Source organism: Nuphar pumila, chromosome 11 (assembly GCF_984573655.1).
Source record: "Nuphar pumila chromosome 11, dmNupPumi1.hap1.1, whole genome shotgun sequence".
Lineage (NCBI taxonomy): Eukaryota > Viridiplantae > Streptophyta > Magnoliopsida > Nymphaeales > Nymphaeaceae > Nuphar > Nuphar pumila.
The window spans coordinates 106,365,008-106,383,705 of NC_143259.1; the positions used below are offsets into that span (position 1 = coordinate 106,365,008).

The following is an 18,698-nucleotide window of genomic DNA, read 5'->3' on the forward strand; positions in this document are numbered from 1 at the left end:
TATTATTTTAACAAAAATACATTTTTTAAATATTAAGCTATTAAAAATAGTTTTTTCATTTATGAAAAATTGAATTCCTTGTCCTCCTTGTGTCTTATTATTATTATTTTTTTAAAAAGAACGTACGAGTCAATATTGAGTCGTATCCGTAACTATGTGACATAGACAGCTGCCCAACGTAGAACTATACAAATGGTGTATCATCTCACAGTTCCCGTTCTCAGAACTCAATGAGAGCAAGGGCACCTCTCCTTTCCCTCTGCCTAACCGCTCTCCCTAAAGCCAGACCCTTTCTGCCATCCTTCTCCTACCATCATGCCCCCACCCACTCTCCTCCCCTTTGCAGGCCTCCCCACATGACCAAACTCACAGAAGAAGAGCTCTCCAGCATCAACCTCCTCATCCCTCGCCTCTGCCTGCACAACCATCTCCAAGAGGCCACCAATCTCGTCGTTGCATCCCTCCTTGCAAGACCACCTCTGGAATCCCTCAGCCTCTCCGTCCTCGTCAACCGCCTCTGCGTCGTCGAGCCCGACATGGCGAAAACCATGTCCTTCCTCACCAGGCTCAACCATTCCCCTCATTGCCACCACCTGCTCATCACCATCCACAAGATGTTCATCTTGGGGTACCTCATAAGAAACAGGTTGAAGGAGGCTATCAAGGTCTTCAACAAGATGCGGAGGCCGGGCTCCAATTGCGCGCCCGACGGGGCGGCTTTGGCCTTGGTGGTTTCTGGGTGTTGCAAGAACGGCATGAATCTGGAAGGCCTGAGGTTTCTTCGTGGGATGATCGAGGGGTCCTTCGTCCCGAGCGCGGGTTTGCAGATGGTGGTGTTTCGGAGCTTGTTGAGAGATGCGAGAGTGGGGGAAGCTCGAGAGCTGAATTGGGTGTTGGGTGCTATTAGGGAAGAAGCAAAGGTTGGTGAGAAATCGGAGTTTCGGACAATGGCGTTGGAGGTGTTAGATCGGATAGTTGGGGGTTGGAGAGAATGAAAGAGATGCGATTGCATACAATTGTAAGCTGCAAGTTATATTTATGTTCTCCAGTGTATTCTTCTGTTTTTTTTGTTTAGTTTTATGGTTTAGAATTCCCATTTAAGATGAACTAAGAAAATATAGCTTTCTCCAACTTAACATTGGAAAGATGATATCTGATTTAGACTCTACAAAACCATCGAGCTCCATCTTTCACAAAGTTATACATTTTCTTATTGACATTGCTCTCTTAATCATCAAACCGGCTTAAAAATTGATGGTTCTGTTCCTGTCTTTTGGCATAATTGTGGAATGTGTAGGAGACAGCTGATCTATTTTGGCCAGTCTTTGGTAAGATTTACATGATAATATCATGAGGGAAGTTGGGTTGACGGCACCAGGCTATCTTAGCTAAGAAATCATAAGTTTGAATTTATAGGGTAATCCTCCAGCTTAGTCTAAGAAAAGATAAGAGGACATTTGCTATTCTCTTGTCTCAATAATAATATGCAAGTAGACCCTAGAAACTCCAACTGAATCTATGTTAAGATCACTACCATTTTGTTTCTTGCTTGATGTGTAAGTGGATGTCAAAACAAGAGATGGGGTTCAGCCGTTTGTTCAGCTTATGCTACGATTGCCTCTTTTTTTTTTGAATGGTCTGCTTGAGCCACCGTCATGCAAGTAGACCCTTGGAAATTTGCTACGATTGCCTCTATGTTAAGATCGCTACCATTTAGGTTGCACTATCTCTAAATAGCTATTTACAAAAAATATAAAGGTGTTATTGCAACCATTCTCATGGAAAATGTGAATGCTGCCAATTGCTTCATCGGGTTGCCGATTATTTCACATCATTTTCTTTCTGCAAACAAGGGACGTTTAGACATCACTATATGAGGAATTGATGTCCCATTTCCTTCATGAATGGGTTTTCTAAGTGATTGGTTGTTCTGTGAGCTTGCTGCCATCACACCCTTTTTATATTCTACTGTAAAATAAAGTAACTAGTTTGATAGATGAACTGTCTGAAATCACAATTTTGTAAATTGTCTTGATAAATCAGGTTGCTTTATGACTTTATTTATAACTTCTTCCTTTATATCTCACATTCTCAAAAATTTATTCTTGTACTATGGTTTATTTGCAGTATAGACTACAGATCCCTCATTTACTGTCTTTCAAATGGAAAAAACCTTGATTCCATAGAAAAAGAGAGAAACGAAGAAGAAAAGCAAATGAAAAAAGGTTTCATGTCTTACATATTCAAGAATTTAATTTGCAAATGCATATGTACTTTGTAGATGAAGGCTTTATTAAAATGTATATACATATATTGTAGTGGCATGGTTGAAAGATGGTTCTATGTTGCTTGCATTTCTTTCAATACGGCAAATTCCTTTTATTTTCAGGCTATGGTAGATGTGATAACCAATATCGGGTCTGGATGATTTGAGAAAAAAAAATTAAATACTAATGTAAATGAAGTGAAGGCATATTGTGATAAGATAAGGCAGTCATAAAGAGAAACTGAGTGTAAAATCATGGCAGATGAGTGGATGGACAAAAAGTCAAGGACCTTGATAAATTTCTTTATCTATTATTCCAAAGAAACTATGTTTTTGAAGTCAATTGATTTGTCTGATATACCTAAGACACCAAATGTATTGCTCAGAGTATTTGATTTGGTTATGGAAGAGGTTCGACCCAGAGTTGCCAGTCGAGAAAGCGGGGGCTGGAAGCGATACGGGAAGCGGAAGCGAGAAGCAAGACACTTCTAAAATTTTAGGCAGCGGGAAGCGCAGGACGACTTAGGAGCGAACCAGGAAGTGTCTCGGAAGCGACCTAGGAAGCGAAAAAGGAAGCAACCTAGGATTCGAGTGGGAAGCGAAAATGGAATTATATATTTTTATTTTATCAAAAAATAAGATTTATGTCATCATTGACAAAATAAAACATATATCTAAGATAATAAATAATATAAGTTTCAATTATCTAACAAATGCATCATATTGCAACTTTCAAGCATTTAAAAAATAATACATCAAGAGAAGATCATAATTCACATTCTTGTTGCAACCATTTAATAAATGCATGCAAGTACTAAATAATGCATTAAGAAAACTAATAAATTTGATTAAAAAGTGTACATTTTTCAACGAAAGAATCAAATGACTTGATTGTTGTAAATCTTGTGATTTCTGCAACATAGAAAATGAGAAATCAATAAACTCAAAGATTACATAGAGATATGATTAAATTTTTAAGCTATAAAGTCCTACAGTGTAAACTATAAGCTATAAAGTTCAAAACTGTAAAGTGTAAACTTAAAATTAATATAATCTACTACTTCACTTCATCATGCATGCTTTAAAATAAAAAGTACATATCAAACAAACAAAATATTACAAGACCATGAAAAAAAAAGTAACATAAAAGTTTCTAAGTTGAACTACTCCAACTACATCATCAAAAGACTAATTAAGAATTCAAGAGTTCATTTCATTGTCAACAATCAATAATCTATCATCTTTCTCTCCCCCTTTAGGTCAACAATAGATCGAGAACTTTCTGCATCATCACGTCCTCCTTGTCCTCCACGACCATGCCTTCTGCTCCTTTCTTCATCCTTCATTTCCTATAATGAATATGTTAAAAAATTAAAATATTTAAAAACCTTAATTTAAAATATAAAAATACATATATAGAAGAAAGTAAAAATAAAAAACACAAGATCAACATACATTGCCTAAGTCTCCTGCTAAAGAAACGGTCAATCCGACCTTGAGGAACTGTTGGTCGCTCTTGTATATCTGCATTAGTTCTACTAACTCTGTTGGATTGATTTGTATCCTCTTCAACCTCATTTGTACATATGATTATTGAAGGCAATAAAGCTCTTGGTTGTGCATTTTTGAGTTTGGATTTGAAAATAGTGCGTGATTGTTGTGCACTATCAACCAAATTTCTCCAACGCATGTATTCTAATCTCAACGTATTTTCTTCTACAATAAGAAGTTTTCGATTGATATTCCATTTTCGACTGGGTCATTCTTTATAGTGATTCTTGCACCTTTTTATAACAAGAATATAAAATATGATTGCTAATAAATAATCAATGATAGAAAAGAGAAAAAGAAAATACCAAAACAAAAGTACAACACTTTAATTATACATGTTAATCAATCGAAGATTGGAATAAATATACACCAAGGTATCAACACGATCTTTATTGAGTCTATTTCGTTTAACATTGTGAATATAACTATAGGTGCTCCACACTCTTTTTGCAGAAGATGTGCAGATAGGTTGAGATAAAACCTTAATGGTTAATGCTCTCAACTAGGTGTATCACCACCATAAAAATGCCACCAATTAAAGACCACCATTGTAGGATTCAATGCATCTATTCTTGCTGCATTTCGGCTAAATCTTTCACTTCTTGATGCAAAAGCCACAAGTTGTGACCTATAAAGTATAGAGAGCTCTTCATTTCCAGCAGATATGACTTCAAGCGCGAGCATTGCACCATCTAAGATATCATTATCCTTTTCTGCAGAAAAAAAATTTAACAACTATAACAAGAAAATGTAAATGAAATGATAAAATAATTAAATCATTAAACTTTAAACTTTATTAAATAGATAGAATAAAATTTTTACTAGGAGAAACTCGTTTGACCCCTCCTGCTGCTGGGATCTTGAGATACTCTGACTCGTAATATTTTGGAGTAAGCATATGGGCTAGACTATGGAGAGGCACATTCATTCTATCACATCTATTTGAAACAATCTTATGAATCTTTTCATACAAATTTAGTTGTCCTTTTAGATTGTCTTTGATTTCTCTCAACATGTTGTCCATGCCTTCATACACTTCACCAATTATATGGCCTTCCTGATCACAAAATTTAATCATTTTATTAAATTTTTCATTATAGGGCCATGACTGTGAGCCTCAAGCTCTCCCTCACATCAAACAAGCACTTTAAAGTAGTATAATGTGAAGCAAACCTTGTTTTTGCAATCTTTATTAGCTCTAATTTTTCATTGCTTCTAAAGATTGCTAGTGCTTTTGAATGATTTGTGATATACTTCACAATTTCTTTACTCTGCAAATATGTTTCTTCCAACCAATGAAACTCATGTGCCAAATCCTTTAATATCAAATTAAGTGTATGGACAATACAAGGTGACCAAAAAATATACTTATCCGTTTGTTTTAATTCTTCACCTGCTAACTTGCAATTTGTTGTATTGTCTGTAATCACTTGAACTACATTAGAGGACCCCACAAGTTTAAATCCCGTCTTAAAAAATTCGGCAATATTTGCAGCTGACTGTTGCACATTAGAAAAATTGCTTGCATATAAGAACATCAAGCCAAAACAATTTGATGCAAGTATATTTATCAAGTGTTTGTTCTTGATATTTCTTCAATCGTATGGGACAATGAAAACTCCAAACTCCTTAATTTTTTCTTGAAATTCATTTAACTCCATGTAACCACACTCTTTCTCATTGTCAAGCAACGTTGTTCGCGCTTTTTTCATATAATGAGGGTTTATATCGAGGCACTTTACTAACTGCAGATATCATCTCTTCCCAATACGGTGATCGAAGCATATTGAAAGGTATGCCATTTGCACACAAAAATTTGATAATTTTATGATCTACATAATCTCTTTCTACTTTTTTAAAGGTATCACGAATATCAATTGTGTTTCGGCTTCCACTAGAAGATGTAGTCATACTAATAGGCTTCGGTTTATCAATTCTTGATCTCTTCAACTCAAATGCACTTGATAAAACCTCCACTCGTCGAACTTGCCTCTTAATTTTTCTTGCCAATTCTGCATTTTTTGCAACTACATGAAAAAAGGCAATCCCAACACTTTGTCCCTTTGGAGCTTCCATGAGATGTGCAAAAACTCGAATATATGACCCATGATAAATATTTTTGCAGTGCCTGCACATAAAAATCTGAGTTCCACCTTGCTTTCCTTGCACACTCTTCTTTTGTTTCAATATATGGTGCCATAGCACTGCTGTTTTATGCATGCTAGGTTCATCATCTTGGTCATCTTCAGAATAGTAGTCATCCAAGTCATATTCTTCTTCATCTTTCTCATCAAAACAATTTTTTTTTTATCCTCAAACTGATATGGACAATCAGAAGATCCCTTGCCCTTTCTTGCATTGCCATTCCCAACACCACTAGATGATTCATGCTCCAAGTCCAAATTGTACAAAGAATCATTATCGTCATCATAATTGTCGTGATCATAGCTTGTGATGGTCATTAATGAAAGCAAAGAACATGCAAATACACTTGTATCATAAAAGTATAGGAATCAGCCTATAAAACACTTTAAAATTTTAAATAAGCATCATTCATAGAGGTAAAAGATCTATCTATAATATACTATGATAAAGCAGACAAAATTAAAAAAAGAAAAAGAGTAAAAGAAAGGAAGTTCTTTCAAAAGTTTGCATTTATGAAAAATTGTTAAACAAAGACAACATCACAATGAAGAAAGACAAAATTCAGATTGACACTGAATGGGAATTGGGTGAGGTAAATGTAATCTAAGACAAAAATATGCATCTCAAGTCTCAACAGATTAAGACCATTAAAACATATATGGTTGTCTTTATACAGAGACAAGTTCACAAGGACAAATGGATGACAATAAAAAAGAATATAAATAACAAAAGAGCTCGATTATGCAGCACATCAAGTACCAGTTCTTACTACCCATGGACAAGTTACCTTCAGCCTAATACTTGTAGTAATTAATCATTCATCTAAATATGAAACACTTTGACTAGCAAAGTTGTTGGAGCAAATGCATTACTTCTTCATAGAAATTAACAATATGAATCATTAATTACTCTTTCTGAAGTCTCCATCAAACAATTGGCTACCAATCTAAAGATTCTAAACACACAAAGTGAAAACTGAAAACTTAGATGGCTCAACAAATACATTTTTGCTAATCTAGAATCTAGACACACTAAAAAATCAATTTATGTCATGCTGCAGTCATCTATAAAGTCTGACAAAGTAATGCAAACATATATAAAACCAGATGCATTCCAAAAGACAGAGATTACAACCTCAAAATTGTTAGAGGAAAAGGGCAAAGCAATCAACCGTGAACAATTTCAAACTTTGGGAACCCAGACCGAAACTAAAATATGTAGTTCGACAGAGAAAGCTAAGGTTAGGCAGACTCCTACCAGTTATGTACAACCATACCATTGGGATTTGTACTTACAACGTTCCAACACAATGTAACGTGCACTAACTGCTCCTGAGCCTCCCTGTTGGTGAATCCAACATGTTCCAAACGAAGAAATGGAATAGCCCCAAGGGCATTGGCCACTAGGCGGGCGGAGTTCCATTTCCATGAGCATTAACCCCTTGCCTTAAATGAGGGTAAGGGAAGTCCCTTGCTTAGGCTGAAGTTTGGCGACTCCCTAGGGCAAGGGGTACACCACATGTTTACACCATCTAAACAACCATAAGTATGCCAGCCTTAGCCAATGCGATCCGACACCGTAGGTTCACCTATGGAAACCTGTTACGACTTCTCCTTCCTCTAAATGATAAGGTTCATTGAACTTTTCGCGACGTCGTAGGCGGCTAACCGCCTCCGTCACCGCGATCCGACACTGGATCATTCAATCAGTAGGAGCGACCGTCAGTGAGTAAGGATAGAAATTGTACTTGAATATAGTCATCGTCGGTCGGTAGAGGTCGCCGGACATCGGGAATGTCGCCGTAAAGGGTTGTTGGAGAAGGTTGCCAAATTGGCTGAGCGAGAGAGGGAGGAAGAGAGGCTCGAAAGAGACGTGAAAAAAAACCTAAGCCTCTCTCGAGTTTTATTTTTCACAATTTTTAAAAATTTTCCATTTTACCCTTAATGAAAAAATTCTTTCTTTTAAAAAAAGGGTAAAATGGTAAAACGCCTATGCGTACCCCATTAAAAGGGTACGTGTCCCCCTTTAATGGGGTTTATGTTCCCCTTTAATGGGATATGCGTACCCCATTAATGGGGTAAAGCGCACCCCATTAAAGGGGGACGCGTTTCCTGTCATAAACATGCGCTTTCCCGTGCATTTTGAAAGCGCCGCGTTCCGCGCTTCCGAAGCGCATATCTGGAAAACACGCTTCCCCTACAGTATAGGCGCTTCCGGTAATTCTGGTTCGACCTCAAAGTATTGTTCAATTTATTACTAATAATGTAACAAATTATAGGGCAACAAGTAAAGAATTGATAAAAAATTATGGGTCATTCTTTTGGGCCCCATGTACTGCCCATTGCATAGCCCTCATACTTGAGGACATTGACAACATGGATGAAATAAAACACACAATCAATGTTATTAAAAACACACCTCAAGGTGCGCCAAGGAGAGGCCTCTTGTGCCTTGAGGCATAAGTAAAAGGCGTAAAATGCCTTAGGCGTATGCCTTATATGCTATGAGGCGTACGACTCAGGGTGAGGCACACCCCTTTTATTATCGGGTCAAAGCCCCCATTTGACCCAAATGGGGGTCAAGGCATGCCCCTTCTCTCTCTCTCGTCTCTCCCTCTCTTTCTCTCACTATAGTCTCCCTCTCTCTCAGTCTCTCTCGCTCTCCCTCTCTTTCTCTCTTTCTCTCTCGTCTCTTGCTCTCCCTATTGTTTTTCTCTCGTCTCTCGTTGTTCCTATCCTTTTCCCTCATCTCTCATTATCCCTTTCTTTATGTCTCTCCCTCTTCCTCTCTGTCTCTATGCTGAGAAGAAGGTTGCTCTCTCCCTGTCTCTCTCTGCCGATGGTACTCTCTGGTTTTTGTTCTATTTTTTGCATTTTTTTATGTTAGTTATTTTTTTAAATATTAGCCATTTTTTTATTTCTATATGGAAAAGTGCAACTGGAGTGTTGTGCAATCGTAGAATGCCATTGCGGTTGAAGGGAAAGTTTTATAGGACGACTATTAGGCCTGCTTTATTATATGGTACGGAATGTTGAGCTGCCAAGAGTCATCGTATTAAAAAAATGATTGTAGCTGAGGTGCACATGCTTAGATGGATGTGTGGAAATACAATAAAAGATAAGATTCGGAACGAGGAGATACGTAAGAAGGTAGGCATTGCACCCATTGAAAATAAGATGAGAGAGAATTGTTTACGGTGGTTTGGACATATTCGGCGAAGGCCTAATGATGCTCTAGTTAGAAGGATGGAGAAATGGAAAAATATATTAGTTAAAAGAGGTCGGGGTAGGCCTAAGTAGACTTGGATGGAGATGATAGGAAAGGATATGAATGCTTTGAACCTCACCGAGGACATGACATTGGATAGAAATGATTGGAGGAGAAGGATTCATGTGGAAGACCCAGAATGATTTTCTTTGTTGGTTTATATCGTCGACCCCAATTGTTTTGGGATGAAGGCGTAGTTGTTGTTGTTGTTGTTTTTTTATTTCTGCCAACACAAGGAGTACGAAGAAGAAGATTGTTCTCTCCCTCTGTGCTGAAAGGTAATCTCTTTGTCTCTTGGTTCTATTTTTTTTTTTTGCTTTCTTTTTTATGTTAGTCATCATGTTTTTTAATGTTAACCTATTTTTTTTATTTCGACCAACACTCTTTTGTTTAGATAAGATCTATGTAGCACAAACTCTTCTAATAGGGCACCACACCTGCATCACATCCCGTGCAGGTGCGACAGTTGGGCACGACTTTGTGTCAGGTGAAGTCAACCACACTGAGATCCATTTCTATCCAAAAGTAGATTCAATTAACCTTAACCAAGTCCAGTTTTATCTATATTATATATATAAATACATAAATGCATGCGCGTACACACACACACACACACACACACACACATATATATATATATACACCCTCATTGCACCCCCGCACCCAAACTTTTTTAAAGTGCCGCATCTGCACCCATATCAGCACCCACACCTATGTGACGTGGGATAAGATTGTATTTCTATGCTTTTTTATTTCTACCAACACAATATGAGCTTAGGCCCTAATTCATATAATAGGACTATGGGCATTTCTATGTTTTTTTTAGTCCTTCATTTGTACTTGTGAATATTGTAACACTCTCATTTTTTAGAGTTTTGGACAAATACATTAACATTTGGTTGTTAAATTGTTAATGCTTATATGCATTTTCTTATGATGACACGATGCTACGAAAATTTATTATTAGAGATTTTATTACTTATTTTTTATTGAATGCTCATATTTTATTTCTTAGATACTTACATGGATCAAGTTGTTACACTAATGTTACTTTTACATATTAATCTCATATTTTTTGATATTTATTTGAGATTTTTTATTTCTTATTAGTTGTTGCTTCATCAATAAAGCATTTCTTCTATTTATTTGTATTTTTAGATATTTTTAATTTTTTTTAAGTTAAATTTTTTTAGTCTTACTCTTTACGCTTTGATGCTTACGCCTCGCTTTTGGTTTTTGGTGGAGCACCTTGCAACGCCTCAACGCTTTTTACAACATTGCATACAATTGAATGCTACCAAGAAATTAATAAATTTATTTATAATCATGCATGAATTTTTAACCTAATGAGAAATTGTACTAGTGATACTTAGTTGATTTGTAGTGCAGTTACTAGATTTGCTATTGATTTTTTGACAATACAAAGTCTAGTAAATAATAGACCTGCACTAAAAGTAATGTTTTCATCAAATGAGTTAAATGCATATCCTTAGGCACAAAAAAGAAAGCCAAGAGAAATTGTAGATATTGTATTAAGAAGTGAATTATGGGATTTATGCATAGAGTTTTGAAAATCACTATACCTTTGGTGAAGGTTCTCTGATTAGTTGACAGAGAAAACATACTAGCTATGGGTTATCTCTACGAGGCTATGGATGAGGCAAAAGAGGCCATTAGAGATAATTTGAATGAGAAGAAAAAATTGTACATATGAAACATCATTGATCATAGGTAGACTAGGCAACTTCATCAATTTCTTCATGCTGCATTTAGATACTTCCCTATATGTAAAATGGACTGGGAAGTCAATGAGCAAATTTTTGAAGGGTAACTTGTTTTATATTATTGCTTCGACAAGACATGACATGCCCTCATCATGACTGCAACAGGCTTGTCTTATAAATAATTAAGGAAAGTAAAATTTTGTTGAATCTTTGTTCTCCTTTTCTTGTCAATTCCATGTTTCATTGTTTTGCATATGGAAATAGTCTCCTACAGTCTAATCACATTACATCACTACCCTTGAGGATTTCAGTTGATGTTTAAAGCATTCATTGGCAAGATCTTTTGTATATTCTGTTGGAACCTGAACACAGGGGTATTTTGATCCCATGAGTATATATTTTTTCATTAATGGCATTGTTGTAATTTATTCATAATATAGTTAATATAAAAATGGACGTCTCATCAGAAAAAGGCATGCCCTATTTTCTCCTTCTATTATCTTTCTTTCTCCTCTTCTTGTGTGCAGGAAACTTCTCCAAGGGTCGCCAGATTATCATGGTATCAGAGCAGGTTCATCGGTAAGTCCAAAAAACCTGACTGCATATTCTTCTTCTTCCTCTTTTTCTATTCCTATTGTTCTTTCTCCTTCTTCCTCTTTTCTTTCTTTCTTTATTTGATTTCTTTTTATTTCCTCGTGCATTGTTTTCCTTTTAAATCTGATATGAGTTGTGTCAGACCTGATCTGTGTTCTCTCTTTCTTGTAGTCCAGACTCTTTAATCTTGGACTGTTCTTTAATCAGTTTGGTTGCAGATCAAACTGATTTTCTTTTCTTTCTTATTTCCTTATTTTCCTTGTTTCTTTCAATATTTGGTTTCTCGTTACAAATCTTGTCTTTTCAATGATTATTCTCCTTTAAACTTCTAAGATCTTTGTTTAAAAAAAATATTACTAAATCAGATCTGCCTATCTTCTGCTAAAAGTTTTATATACCCCTAAAAAAAAAAGAGGTACGTCAATGATTTTGACAGGCACTTTCTGAATCTGATCTGCTTGTTGTTCCTTGTTTATTTTATTCTTTTTGGCCTTTCCTTCATTCTATTCATCTCTGTTATATATAAAAAAAATCTTCAATCATGAATTTGTCTGCTCCTATCTCATCCTCCTTCCTTCTATAACTTGTTACTGAAAAGTTGGATGAAACTAACTTTATCCTGTGAAAGAAACAAATCATTCCCTTCATATGCAGTCGAGATCTTATGGGTCATCTTAATGGATCTAAACCAGCCTCGCCGGAGTTTGTGTCTAAATCACAAGATGTTACTGAAGGAAAAGACAATGGGAAAGTAGAAGATGCAATGATTCTTGTCAGAAATCCAGAGTATTCTCCATGGTTCAAGAATTACCAGTTCGTTGTAGCATTCATCATGGCGACCCTATCCAAGCAGGTGCTTCTTCATAATCCTACAGGTGTGACAACATATGAGTTATGGGAGCTTTTGCATACTCCTAGAGGTGTGACAACATATGAGTTATGAGAGCTTTTGTATAAATGGTATGAACAGATTTCTCTTCTAAATATTTATTATCTCAAGTCAAAATTTGGTGCCTTGAAGAGAGGAAGTGGCAGTGTTGTGGACTTCCTAGACAAAGTAAAGCATATCGCTGACCAATTAGCTGCTATTGGAAGTGCTCTCCCAGAAGATGATGTGATAACTCAAACTCTTCGTGGTTTGGGTGACGAATACAATCTTTTCATTGCAAATTATATTGGGCGTGAGAAAAAGGGTACTTTTGATCAGCTAAGAACCAATCTTCTGGAATTTGAGTTCACATTTAATATCTCCAACAAAACGGAAGATCAGAATCCTCTACATGAAGTCCTCCTTGTTGCTAATTCGACATGTGGACGTGGTTAAGGCAGGAATAACTTTAATAACAGGGGAGTTGGATTACTCCCTAATCCAAATCAGTCTAGTAGAGGTCGGGGACAAAATCTCAGTTGTTAGATTTGTGGAAAATGTGGGCATATTAACTCCAATTGTTATTTCATATTTGTACCTACATATCGACTACCTACTGTGACTTATCCTGCCCTTTTTAGACAGTTTTTTCCTCCAGACCGCAATGCTAGAAACCCCAGAGGTCCTCGGCTAGGTGATTTTAATGCAGGATTTAATCCTGGATATCCTCCTTCGGCTGAATCGTCTACTTCTACAATGCAGAATCAAAATCGGGATGTAAATACACTGAATGTTTCTTTCAGCCATACGGGAGTGCAACAAAATAATCCTGCCATTCCACAGTGGCCTATGAATTTTCATCAACAGACATGGATGGCGCCTACTCCTTCTCAACCTTCTCCTTCAACACATGGTTTATTGATTCTGGTGCTGCACATCATGTAACAGGCAGCACAGGTAATTTCGCTAGCCTTATTCCTTATCATGGTAATGGTAGAATAATCATAGGAGATGAAAAAACTCACTCTATCACACATGGCACTGCCATCATCCCTGCATCCAGTGGTTCCTTTTTTCTTCCTAATACCTTTTTTGTTCCTAGTATTAAGTGTAATATCATTTCAGTTTCCCAATTTGTTGATCAAACTAATTCTCACGTTTTTTTTTCTTCTCCATCTGTCTCTATGAAGGATATTTACACAAAGCGGAGCCTCGTTGAAAGAAAGGGTTGTAGGGGATTATACATCATTGATGAAGCTCTTGTCAGTCGTCCTCAAGTCCTTGTTTCTGAAGTGGTTAGTGTTAATAAAGATGCTGAATTGTAGCACAAGCATCTTGGTCACTGTAATTCTTAGTTCCTAGAAGTTTTATGTAATAAAGAATAAATGATAAGGTTTGTCATGTCTTTGTCTTGTTCTTGTTGAGTCTGTAAAAGTCATGAACTCCCTTTTGAAATTTCTAGTAAAAGAGCTTCATTTCCTCTATAATTGATTCATTCAGATATGTGGGGACCTGCCCCAATTTTGTCCATGTCCAAATCAAAATATTATGTTATTTTCATTGAAGATTTCACCAGGTACACATGGATTTATTTTCTAAAATCTAAAGACCAGGTGTTACTTACAATCCAAACATTTAAAGTTCTTGTTGAAAATCGATTTTCTCATAAAATTCTTCGTTTTCGTAGTGATGGTGGTGGTGAATATGTCTCTATGGTTTTTTCTAATTACCTTACTGAAAATGGAATAAAGCGTGAGTTATCTTGCCCAAGAACCTCTCAACAAAATGGTGTTGCAGAGAGAAAGCATAGGCATATATCATAAACGACTCTCACTCTGATCACTGAATCTAAGATCAGAATGGATTTGTGGATGGAAGCGTATCATACAATAACCTTTTTGATAAATCGTAAGCCCTTCATGTCCCTTGGAGGAAACACTCTATATTTTATGCTTTTTAGACATCATACTGATTATTCAATTCTGAGGACCTTTGGTAGCAGGTGTTTTGTTCATATTGATAGTTCTTTACTAACAAGTTTTCTCCAAAGGCGCATGTTTGTAAATTTGTTGGTTATGATAATGAATACAAAGGATACCGGAGTTACAATTTAGCTACAGGAAAAATGATGATATTCAGGCATGTTACATTCTATGAGTCAGAATTTGATGATCAAAGTCATGGAATTGATAAACCAGCTGCTCTTTCTTCCTTTTAGCCCGGTACTGAGCACGAGCAGGATGCTATACATCAAAGAAATCATCAACAAGATGTAGACCAAACAATTGATCAAAATGCCTCTCTTCACGTTCCAACACCCCCCCTCAAACTGTACATGGGTCTTTAACTATCATGGACAGTTTGAGGGGGTGTGTTGGAACGCGAACACAAGGATTTTTTGGTCCCATGGGTCTGTATTTTTCATTAATGGCATTGTTGTAATTTACTCATACTAGAGTTAATATAAAAAGGGATGTCCCATCAGAAAAAGGCGTGCCCTATTTTCCCCTTCTATTTTCTCTCTCTTCTCTTGTGTGCAGGAAACTACTCCAGGGGTCACCAGATTATCATATTCTTCCATTGTGTTTTCTTTCCACTTCTATTTGAACTGATATATGTCTATGGGAATATTTTTTATCCATGACCAGATTGCTCTTTCAAAATGCATTAGCATGAATTTTCAAGTATTGTTGCCAACTCTTTCTCCCAGTTAATTGAGCTTTTTAGAAAGGATTGTGCTGAAATCATCTTAGGAAGCACTAAGATATCTTGAAAGCATTCTTCCACAAAATTCTAATTCATTTCCTTTTTCCTCTTTATTTCTCAAATGTTGTCAATGGTGCTCTTTACCACTTTGTATGTCGTAAAAGATTTTATGAATCTTATGTTCTGTACTGTTGCAGTTGTTTTGTTGCGTGGTAACCATTATCATGTGCATCGCAACATTTTTTTACAACACAATATGTGTCATCTCAAAGTAATTCATGCAATTTATTGATGTACAATAGGCTGCATGTCCACACAATCTGACAAACTTGGATATAATAATGCTTTCCTGCTGTTTCAGTGTCATTTTCTGGCAGTTCCAACTACCTTTATTTCCACACACCCCTCCATTGTTTGTGTTGCATGCATGATTTTGTGCCCGCTACGCTGCAACCATAAACTTGTTTTCCCATGAGTAGTTACCTCTGGCCATATGATGCCTCAAATGAATAAATTGTTGGGCAGGAATTCGATAGAGATTTAATACCAAGGCCATTGGGCAAGGGGTATTTGCAAACCCGTTCTAGGGCAGCTAGTGGTTGGAAAAACCAGATTCTCATTGTAAAAGTTCTCTACATTGTCATCTTCGTCATTGCATCATATGCCTTGGAATCAGTATTTCAGACAAATAAGTTGGTCTGTCTACTATTCTGAATTGCAAATTGATTAAGCGAAGTGAGTAACACTTTAATTTTAAAGAAAATATTGAAGGATGAAAGGGGAGAAATAAGCCATATATTGCATTTATCATGGAAACAGAAAATTGCAGAAGTGGGTATCAACAGGGCATTTCCAGTCACATATTTCCTAGGGAACTAAATGCAGTGTTATCCATCATCTGCTAACGGTTTAAAAATGTGAAAGTGGTTACATTTGTCCCTGAATTGCTGACACAGAAGCTCAAGGTTTTGGTGAAAGTTTTGTATGCTTCTCTCAAACCTTGTCACTGATTCTCCAATATACTCCCATGTCATGTCCCCTTGTTTACTATTTCTAATTGGACACTACACAAGAATAGTGTGTCCTTATGTCCTTTAGTCATTCCATGTGACAGCATTCAAACAATAAACGCCCACTGTTGTTACAATTTTAGTTTAAATCAGCTCATTCTTGCCCTACCTTGAAGAGATTGTTGTTTCCTTTATTTAATTTGTTTGTTTATTGTCTGTCTCATGCTTTCCATTTTGAGTTGGGTCGTGCCTTTCTTGGTTGCAATTGAAATGCTGCTCTCGAAACTCCTGGAGACATTTTAACATTTCCACCATGGTCAGATTTTATGGTATCTCCAAAATGGGTTAATACATGCTGCACCTTTTTCTTATGATCCTTCACATGTGCACTATTTGTTTGTTTTTTGTTTCTGTCCTATAAGACAAACTACCTACGAGAGAAAATCAGGTTCACATACCCTTTTACAGATTCGGTTCAAGGTATCTTGGCCAGAGTCCAACTTCACACTTAACATCGGCCCAACAGCCATTAGTATGAACCATCAAAAGCCGTGCATGTCACCCCTGGTATTCTGTTTGTGAAGAGCATGACGTATTTCAAGATCAAGTGGTCCATCCCAGATGGTGGGTTCATATCATGGAGCCGTGGATGCTTTTTTACTGCAGGGATGCAACAGCCAAGGTCTAAGATATCCTCTTCCTGTCCACTTGTACTAAAATGAGACTTTCTATTATTACAGCGTTATGCTTATGTAAAACTATGATACTTCAAGGATTTAATATTGGTGTTTTTGGTGGACCAGTGAGACTAATCTTATGCTCTAGAGTTCTGTTTATGGAGTAGTACCATGTTGCTCCGTTGGGAAACAAGATTTCAATAGGTGTGCCCCTTGGGATCATTATTGTGGACAAATACATTGGTCTGTGAACTATTTTGACTTGGAAATTGATTTGGACGTCAGTAAAACTTTAATTTTGAGGAAGATATACAAGGATGGAGGAAAGATAAGAAATAGATTGCTGCATTTATCATGGAAACAGAAAAAGGTGCAGAAGGGGAAAATCAACAGGCCATTCCAATCAGATATTTCATAGGGGGCTAATGTGGAAATATCTATTATCTGCTAAACAAGGTTCACAAATAGTGATAGTGGTTCTATTTTTCCCTGAACTGCTGACACAGAAACCCAAGGTTTTGGCGGAACTTCTGTATGTTTCTTTGAAATCATGTCAGTGATACTCCAATCTACTCCGGAATCATTCCCCTTCTGTGCTATTCTTAATGGGAAACTCTATTAGAATAGTGTGTCCCTGTCCTTTAGTTCTTCATGGTCTTCCTGAAACTTCTGTACATTCTTTCAGGCTCTCAGTGATACTCCAATCTACTCTGGTGTCATGTCCCCTCGGATGCTTATTCTTAATGGGAAACTGCACAAGAATAGTTTGTCCGTGTATCCTTCAGTTGTGTCCATGTGACATTGCTTTCAAACAATCAACCTTCACTGTTGCCGTACTTGGTTTATGCCAGTTCATCATCCCTGCCATTCCTTTAAGGAGATTGTTGTTCCCTTTGTTTGATTTGTTTGTTCATTGTCTCTCATGCTTTTCATTTTGATTGGGGTCGTTTATTTCTTGGTTGCAATTGAAATGGTACTTTCTTTTATGTATATGTCATTTAGTCATATTGGACGGCTGATTGAGAAAGGATTGTGCTTTAGCTTGTTAGCTCTTGCTTCTGTAATGAGCCCTGCTATTTATGTTAGTAAACAGGTAAAGCTTTGGTAAACCTTGCTCGACTGCCAAAACCAATTTGGAACAAGAGAAAGACGGAGTGAATGGTGAACTTACAAGACTGTAAATATCCCAAAATTCCTAGGATCATTTTGACATTTACACCACGATAAGTTTTTATGGTATCTAGCAAAATGGGTTATATGTACTTTTTCCTGTTATTGTTCACATGTGCAGTATTTGTTCACTTTTTGTGACTGTCCTATAAGACAAACAGCAGATCAGGTTCAAGTGCCCTTTAGCAGATTCAATTCAAGGTATCTTGGCAACTCTCCACCATCACAGTGAACATCAGCCAAACAGCCATTGGTTCGGGCCATCCAAAGCTTTGTGCCCAGTGGTCCCAGCGTGCTGTTCATGCGGAGCATGACATATTTCAAGATCAAGGGGTCCATCCCAGGTGGGGTTCATATCATGGAGCCTTGGATGCTCTTCTATTGTGGGGAGGCACAGCATCCAAGGTCGAAGATGTTCTCTACCTAATCTACTTGAGCCAAAATGAACTATTTCTAATATTATATCATTAGTCATATGTAAAACCATGATATTTCAAGAATTTGATGTTGGTGTTTCTTGATTGACCAGTGGGATTAATCTTATGGACGGTAGTTTTGTTCACTAAAGTAGTACTATGTTGCTCTATTAGAAAATATGACTCATCCCAGATTGCTGCAGTGCATTAATGCATGTGCACTTGCCTAAGAGTGTAACTTGGGTGCATTATGTCTTTCTATATGTTGGACAAAAGTGCCTCTGGTTTATTAAATGGGCAACAG

At 36.8% G+C, this 18,698-nt stretch overlaps 1 protein-coding gene across 4 annotated transcripts; it reads left to right on the forward strand.

Moving 5' to 3' along the window:
• Positions 1-228: 228 nt before the first annotated feature.
• LOC149822701 (uncharacterized) lies at positions 229-13,899 on the forward strand. 4 transcript variants are annotated; one of them, XR_016425720.1, is made up of 5 exons: positions 229-1,018; positions 11,481-11,532; positions 12,240-12,422; positions 12,518-13,372; positions 13,606-13,899. XR_016425720.1 is itself a non-coding variant. In XM_089979998.1 (2 exons), the coding sequence occupies exon 1, from the start codon at positions 231-233 to the stop codon at positions 993-995; it is 765 nt and encodes a 254-aa protein (XP_089836124.1). In that variant the 5' UTR covers positions 229-230; the 3' UTR covers positions 996-1,018; positions 2,128-3,655. The 4 variants fall into 4 exon arrangements, 1 of the variants encoding a protein (XP_089836124.1); XR_016425721.1 differs by having other exon boundaries at positions 11,481-12,935; positions 13,061-13,372; XR_016425722.1 differs by having other exon boundaries at positions 12,202-13,372.
• The last annotated feature ends 4,799 nt before the right edge of the window (positions 13,900-18,698 follow it).